Source organism: Nematolebias whitei, chromosome 8, assembly GCF_014905685.2.
Source record: "Nematolebias whitei isolate Nwh7 chromosome 8, NemWhi1, whole genome shotgun sequence".
Classification (NCBI taxonomy): Eukaryota; Metazoa; Chordata; class Actinopteri; order Cyprinodontiformes; family Rivulidae; genus Nematolebias; species Nematolebias whitei.
The window spans coordinates 18,083,994-18,092,490 of record NC_056505.1 but is presented as its reverse complement, the minus strand read 5'-3'; the positions used below and the strand labels follow the sequence as shown (position 1 = coordinate 18,092,490).

Below are 8,497 nucleotides of genomic sequence, written 5' to 3'. Positions count from 1 at the left end.
ACAAAGTTTCATTCACAATTATGCAGTCTGATTTACAAGCACAAAATATTTGTAACAGGAATTTGTGTTCATAGAAACAGGCAAGAGATCAAACCAGGGGTTGCATATTTTTTTTTCACTCTGCGTTTAATAAAAACTAACATTAGATTAAAGTCAAGTGAAAATGTGAAGCTCCTGAGGGTGCAGGGCCATGAACATTGTTGTGGAGGGACTGGTTAGTCCCTCCACAACAATGGTTAGTCACTAACCAGTCCCTCCTGACCCAGTCTGATTCAGCTGGAGAGTTCTTGATTTTACCATAGACAGAACTAGTCCGGCAGACCAAGAACTGATCAGATCTACACAAAGATCAAGTTTTCTAAAATCAGCTCCTCCTACTGTTTGCCTCCTCAAAAGCTGGTCCTGCAATTCACCTAGCTCATTCTACAGTTCCTCTCCTCCTCCTCCTCATACTCAGCAGATCACACCTCCACTTCAGTAGGAGGAGTTCTCCTGGATACCTGCTGAAGAGCTTCACACACCTTTCTCCTCCACCTCTGTCAGACTCCCTGCAGCAGCACAACACACACACGCTGCTCTGAACACTTTTATGCTTTGCTTTTTAGGGCCACTAAAGACCCAGGACCACGGCCTCTCCAGACTTGTGCCAGAACCAGGATTACAGGACCACCTCTGAGAATCCGTCGAGGCCATGGCTGCTGGGAAGCAGCAGAGAGTCAGGGTGTTGCCTCCAGATGGAGGGTGGGGCTGGGTGATCGTTGGTTGCTGCTTCATGGTGTTGGTCTGTACGCGTGCAGTGACCAGGTAACTGACGCACACTCCGGTGTGCACATTTAATACACACTTATACTGGTATTTATATAACTGTGAGTCCTGTGAGGTACAGGTGCATCTAAAAAAAATTAACACAGTGAAAAAGTTCACATTTTTTGCCAATCATTTCAGAAAGTAAAACTCACATTACACAGAGTGAAATATTTCAAGCCTTAATTTCTTGTAATTTTTATGATTATGCCTTACAGATAAAAAAATTATAATAATTCAGTGTCTCAGAAAATTTAAATATTGTGAAGAGGTGCAATATTGTAAAGTCATGATGTAACACACTAATCAGCACTTTCTCATATGGGTCAACCAGGTGATGGTTATGAGAAGGTGCTGTTTATAAGTCTGAATTTGTTTCGGCTCTTCAGAATGATGAAGTCTTTTGGATGAAAGATAAGATAAGATAAGATATAACTTTATCGATCCTGCAGGAAATTGTTGTGCCAGAGTTTCAGTACAAAGAAATATACACAAGAAATTACACAAGATATATTAAAACAACAACAACAACAAAAAACAACAACAGAGAACATAAAAATACCAGCAATTAAGTTCTGAACAGGTCAGGTGTAGACAGAAACATTAAATTGTTTATTGTGGTGCAGGATCAATTTTATTGTCCTATGTATAGAAATGGGGAGGAGCTGAAAAGTTTGACACGAGAGGAAGGACTTAATTCATTCAAAGAAGAAACATTTCAACAAAAACGAAACCGTCCAGAGGACCTGCCTTAACTTTGTTGGATTTTTCTGCCTGGATTATTGATCTTAAATCAGGATAAATTTTGCATGTCATTTGGAAATCAAAGTCCCAGAGTCTGGCCAAAACGTGGAGAGGTCCAGAATCCACGTTGCTTAAAGTCCAGTGAAGTTTCCACAGTCAGTGATGGTTTTTGGGGCCATGTCCTCAGCTGGTGTTGGTCCACTGTGGCTCCTGAAGTCCAGTCAATGCAGTCATCTATAGCTCGGAATGGAACTATTAATGGATGTTTTAAAGCTTTTCAATTCTAAAGTAAACTGAGTTCCTAAAATAATATACATTTAATATTTTTCTTTGTTAATCTCCCAGTACCAGAGTGGAGATTCAACCAAAACTAGCACCTCCCCTCAGATTACAGCCTGTGTGTTATTATTGGGAGTACTGCTTGCCCTTTTACAGAAATATTTATATAATAAAGGAAGTGTAGCTAACTTCCTTCCTTTCCTTAAGAAAAATAATTTTCTTTCCATTTGCTGTTTTTATGCTCAAAATACATCTGCACGCAAACAGCTGGAAGGAAAGGTTTGTATTTTATTCATTCTGGACATTATTGAAAACAGGAGAAGTGACGCATTACTGCTATAAACCAGATTTTTTTTTCATCTGATTTGGAGGTAAATCTGTTCACAGATGCCACTTTTTCAGTTTATCTTTTAAACTTCTTAACCTCTGGGTGAAACAAAATTTTAATTTTCCAAATCCAATGAGCAACACCTGAACACATTAGACAAACGTTGTGTTCAGGAGCCTCTTATTAGGCTCTAAAATTTTAGTTTTTAATCAAATTTACACAAATCAGCACCTTTAAAACACCGTTAAAACTAAAACTACAAATAATAAAGCTAAAAAATAACAATGTTTCATGTATAAACTTTAAAGAGCCAACATCAACAGGTTTAACATAAAACAACTGCAAACATTTAAACAAAATGAAAATGTGTTTATCTGATTGAAATACGTTTGTTAAAAGACTATTTCAAAGTTGAAAATCATACTCAGAAATAGTTTTTAAAAATCACATTCCTTCAATATGTTAACAAAAATTTAGTTCATCACCAATAAATAATTAATAAAATAAAATAAAATGATGGGATTTTTTTTAAATGACACTCTCCAGTTTTGGAATTGAGAAATCTCCACATATAGGAAAAGCCAAGTCTTCAACAACAGAATAGAAGTCCAGTTGTTTTGTTTTTTAACTTTTATTTTCATCAGAAATAATCTGCGATCTGGACAGATTTCTGTTGCTGAGTTGCTCTGTTTTTCTATAGAAAACCAAACAGTTGATGGTGTATACACCATCAACTGTTTGGTTTTTGCCAAGAATATGGACAGTCGTGGGAATTCTTGACCCTACTCTGTGTCTGCAGGTGCATTTCCATCTTCTTCGTGGAGTTTCAGGCCCACTTTGGGGCAGACTATTCATCCACGGCCTGGATCCACAGTCTGGTGGACAGCACCACCATGCTCTGCGGTCAGTACTAACCCATCTTCAACAACCGGTTTTTGTGAAATCCGGCTGAAAGTGTGTCTCTGTGTGCAGCTCCTGTAGGTAGTCTGGTGGGGAACCGCCTGTCCTGCAGGGTGGCAGTGATGTTGGGAGGAGTCCTGGCCTCCTGTGGTCTCCTGATCAGCTCCTTCTCTTCCAGTCTACAGCTGCTTTACTTCAGCATGGGAATCCTAACAGGTCAGACCTCGGACAGGAAGCTGAACTCTGAAGGGTCACTTCAAATGAAAAATGTTTTCTGACCAACAGGAGCTTCTCGTAGTCCACAGTCTGATCCAAAACCTTCTTTAGGTTTGAAATTTTTATGACTTTAAACTATTCAGGGTAAAAAAAAAAAATCCTCAGCGAACCATTTTCTGTCTGACTGGCTCAACTAGTGAATATTTTAGAAATACAGTACTGGTTGCATTTTTATCTTCATTAGTTAGCAAGGGAAAAAAAAACTAGCAAGTTTATTTGAGAGTGTTTAAGTCTTTAACAGTAAAATAGGCAACATTTTACTGTTGTCAAATTAATGCATTAGTTGTTTTGGTGAAATTTCTAGCACTACTAGTTACTTGGTAAGGTCAAATAAGCTTTAACTTGTCCAACAGTGTGCATTTTATTCTTTACTACTTTGTAGTTGACTGGTGCACACAGTTAACAGGTGTCAGTCAGCAAATAGGCAGAATTTGTGTTGACTAGTTCCAATGTAGGATGGCACGGTGGCACAGTTAGAGCTGCCGCCTCTCAGCGAGAAGGTTGCTGGATCAAATCCCAGCCAGGGGCCCATTATGGGTGGAGTTTGCATGTTCTCTCTGTGCATGTGTGGGTTTTCTCCAGGTTTCTGGTTTCTCTGGTTTCCTCCCACATACCAAAAACATGCCTGTTAGGCTGATTGGTAACTCTTAATTGTCCCTAGGTGTGAGTGAAAGAGTGAATGGTTGTTTGTCTCGATTGTCTCTATGAGTTCCTGTGATGGACTTGCAACCTGTCCAGGGTGTACCCCATCTCTTGCACAGCGACTGTTGGACATGGGCAGCAGTGACCCCATGACCCAAAAAGGAAGAAGCAGGTAAAGATAATGGACGGATGGATAGTCCCAATGTAAGAGTTTTTTATATGCCTACTTGTTAACTTGTACAACATATTTATCTACTAGTATGGTGCAGTCATCCAAAAGTCTGTTAAAAAGCTGACTAGATGGGACTTCTGAGCTGTTCAAGTAGCTAAACAGTTTTTTTTCCAACTAGTTGTACAAAGTGTTTTTTTAACCTGTAATCGAAATAACATTTATCTAAAAATTATTGTTATTAAAATTATCTCGTGGACAATAAAATGTTGAACCACTGAGCCCAAATGTGCAACTAGTGCAGCATAGTCATGACGTACTGAGTGAAAATGGTGTTTGATAAAAGTGACATTGAATATATAAACAAATGGCTTACCATATAACCACTCAACTTTAAATGTGATCTTTAGTCAGTGTCATAGAAACAGTCTATTCCCAGTTCTTTAGCTGGATCCATGAAAAACACTAACTTACATTTGGAAACAGCCAGGATTTCAGCCGTTTAAGAGTCACCTGCCTGGAAATACATTATCTCGTTTATATGTACCGGTAGATGACACCTGCCTTCCCTGCCTTTTACCTAGACACAGCCTCATACCACAAGGCATTTATCAGATTAAAACTCCAGCCCAAACCCAGGGAACAACGTGTTCTTGCCCTTGGCGTACCGATAATTATGTTTTGGTTTTTCATGTTCAGCAGGTTTAGATCCAAACCTTCATTCCCTAAAACTTATTTATAGGATCATCCTGGTGCATGGCAATTATCCAGTAGATAAATCTAAAAAGGTTAAATCAGGTTATCTGGGCAGATTCTTCTTTGTTGAAACATTTTTTTTTATCCAAAAGAACTTTCTTCAGTCTGGGAACAAAAAAATAAATAAGAAAGAAAAATTGTATGTCTCTTTTATAACTGTCTATTGTTGTCGCTGTTGTCCACTGTTGTCATCATTCTTTGTTGAAATCAGGTCTGTCTTGTAAATGAGTCCTCGAGGCTCAATGGGATTAACCTGTCTAAATAAAGGTTGAACGAAAAACTACAAGCAAACGCATCACCTTCTCATAGTGGATCAACCAGTTTGCTGGTGACATCCAGAACTAGTTGTTCACATGCAAAAGGTGAACCATCAGCCTAACATCCTGATGCATGCTCAATAATCCAGGTAGAAAAATCTACAAAAGTTAAATCTGGTCCTCTGGCATTAAAAAAAAAAAACCCAAAGCAAAACAACAACAAAAAATGTGGAAACATATCGTCTTTCATCCGAAAGACTTCTTCAGTCTGAGGTGCTGTATTCAGCTCAGTCTTATAAATAACGCCTTCTCAGAATGAATCAACCAGTTTGCTGCTGTCAACCAAAACCAGCTGCTCACCTGATCATGTGAGCAGAGGATTATTGAGCAAGCTTCAGGATATTATAAGAGGAGAACAGTTGAACACAGAGGCCATCATCCCTGTTTAACGATGGACAAGTTTTCTTCACAAAGATGGCTTCCTCTCTCAAACCATCATTCTCCTCTATCAAGGATGTGCACATTTTCATCCCTGAAAGAGTGGCTGATGGCCTGGAGATGAATATAGACCACAGAGTCCTGGCATGATGGTGTTGCTCTTCTGTGCTGGTCCATCCTTTTGGCCAGTGGCTGTTTAATTTCCCTGATGTTTGACTGATCTACTACTACCACTACTATTCCGTAGCTTTCAACACCAGATGATCTGTGTTTTGAACCTGTATGCTTCACACAGGTTAGTCGTCATATTTATTACCTGCAACGTTTTTATGTCTATATTTCTGATTTAACTTAATTTTGTATGTTGCTTTGTGTGTTGCCTGTTTTTCTGTTTGTACGGCACTTTGGTTAGCCTTGTCACTGTTTTAAGTGCTCTATAAATAAAATGGTATGGTATGGTATGGTATGGATCACGGCCCCCCTGACACTGAACAGCACACACAAATATTACTCTGTTTGTGCCGGGGAAATGGATCTTTGGGATGGACCAGTCTTTGCCATATTGCATTTTGCGGTTTGAAAGCTACAAAGATGTCATGTTTAGAAAATAAACATCTCAGAAGAATTCGCCCAGAGGACTTGACTCAACCTTATCAAACCTTCAGGATAATTTCAGCCCCATTGTTTTGCTTTTCCATAAAGGTGTGAGTATATTAGAGTGATTTCTTTCCCTCAAGTGTATCACTCTTCTTTAAGATTGAAAAGTTACAGCTGTTGATCAGGCGGACAACTAAAAAAGCAGCTTGTAATCTTCAATTCCAATTGGTTAATAGGAGAAGCTATTTTAACTTTTCAAATTCAGCATTCAGTTTGGTCTATAACTCAACATGAAGCTGAAAACTGGCAGCAGAGAGACAAAGCTCCCGTCACTAAAACAAAGACTGACAGCAACAAATTTTTTAACTTGTGACGTTTTGGTTGCTGTTACATCCTGAGGCTTATAACTCCTAACTCAGAGAAAATACCCAACATACATCCATCCATTATCTTTACCCACTTCTTCCTTTTCGGGCCACGGGGGTCACTTGTGCGGCATTGTGCCCATGTCCAGCAGTCATGTGGGAGAGGCAGGGGACACCCTGGACAGGTCTCCAGTCCATCACAGAGACACATAGAGACAAACAACCATTGCCTCACTCACTCTCACCAAGGGACAATTTAGAGTTACCAATCAGCCTAACATTCATGTTTTTGGTCTGTTGGAGGAAACCGGCTGGAGTAACCGAGGAAAACCCACGCATGCATGGAGAACATGCAAACTCCACCCAGAAAGGCCCCCAGACCAGGATTTGAACCGGAGCAACTTGCTTGCTGAGAGACAGCAGCTCTACCAACTGTGCCACCATGAACATGTTTTATTAAATAAAGTTAGCTGAAAAACATTTATAAACACAGAGATCAGCTCTCTTTGATTCGTTCAAACCTCAAATTTGTTCCTGAAACACATTCTTTGGAGATTGTGTGTGTTATCGAACCAAAAACTTTGTTAATTTAACGTCAACAGCTAATTCCTAGAAGTCATCAATTTAAGTTTTTAATTTCTCTGTCAGTTGCTGCAGGACAGAGGAACCAGGCTACTGGTTCAACAACCCAACCCAACATAAGATGTAACAAAAAATCTTACCAAAGACCTTGGTTCCTAGAAAACATTCTTGCAGTTGAAGCATCCTTCCCTTGTGGTCACTGTCTTGAGGTTTCTGTTGATGCTTTTTTCCCTTCTGCTGTTCTCAGGTCTAGGATTTGCCCTCTGTTACACCCCAGCCATCACCCTGGTTAGCTGCTACTTCCGGCGCAGGAAGGCTTTGGCATACGGCATCGCCATGTCAGGGAGCGGCATTGGAACGTTTGTTCTGGCTCCAACTGTGCAGCTGCTTATTGACCTGTACTCATGGAGGGGGGCCCTTCTTGTTCTCAGTGCCTTTGTGGCCAACCTCTGTGTCTGCGGCGCACTGCTGCGACCAATCACAGTGCAGGAGGAGGAGATGGAGGACAGAGGGGCGGAGACATGTGTTAAGAAACAGCGAGGTGCGTATCTTTGTACAGATATGGCTTAAGACAGCACAAACATCACAATTAGTAATCCCATCTTGGAAGCTAAATCAGAACCAAATGGAAGGTATTCTGGCTGTGACCTGTTACAGAGCAAGGTATCTTTGAACCTCAGCAACACCTATTTGTTCTGATGCAGGGGATGCTTCATTGCAGGATGCTGAACTTTCCATCAAGCTTACCAAAGATTCTGAAGACAGAACCAAGGAGCCATCTTTGCTGCCCCTCCCTAATGAAACCCCTGTTCCCCAGCTGAAGCAAACATGTTGCCTTAGTTCCTGTTTCCTGTCTGTCAAGGAGTACCACTTCCTGTTACAGCCAGACTTCCTGGGTCTGGCCGTGTCCTTCATCTTCCTGGCCAGCGGCTGCAGCCTGCCCTTCGTCTATCTGGTGCCGTACGCTCTGAGCACTGGTGTCAGCCTCCAGAACTCTGCCTTCCTCATGTCCATCCTGGGAGTCATCAACATCGTGGGGAACATCACCTTCGGCTGGCTGACAGACCAAAGGTCCAAGTCATTCATTTATTGTAAAGTTTTAAATTAAACATGGGGTCTGTTAAATCACAGCTACCCATTTGTAGAAGAACCATAACAAAGCCAAAGGGAACAAGCTCTGTGAGAACAAAGTCCACCTCCGAATCCAGCAGCTTGTAGAACCACCAAGTCTGCTGGAGTTTTCTAGATGTGAGACAAATTGAGGTATAATACATTAGAAGCACAAAAAAATAAGCCAGTGAAGTGCTGATATTAAAATTTAAACTATCTGGACCATATAGTAAATAAATATATATATATA

The 8,497-nt window shown here is 40.5% G+C and overlaps 1 protein-coding gene across 1 annotated transcript in view; it reads left to right on the top strand.

Moving 5' to 3' along the window:
* Window positions 1–691: 691 nt before the first annotated feature.
* The window catches only part of LOC119413057 (monocarboxylate transporter 12-B-like), a 10,078-nt gene continuing 2,272 nt past the window's right edge, over window positions 692–8,497 (top strand). The window contains exons 1-5 of the mRNA XM_037680070.1: window positions 692–804; window positions 2,955–3,058; window positions 3,128–3,271; window positions 7,385–7,662; window positions 7,859–8,208. Of these exons, the coding sequence (XP_037535998.1) occupies window positions 692–804; window positions 2,955–3,058; window positions 3,128–3,271; window positions 7,385–7,662; window positions 7,859–8,208 (989 nt within the window). The remainder of the gene's footprint in view (window positions 805–2,954; window positions 3,059–3,127; window positions 3,272–7,384; window positions 7,663–7,858; window positions 8,209–8,497) is intronic.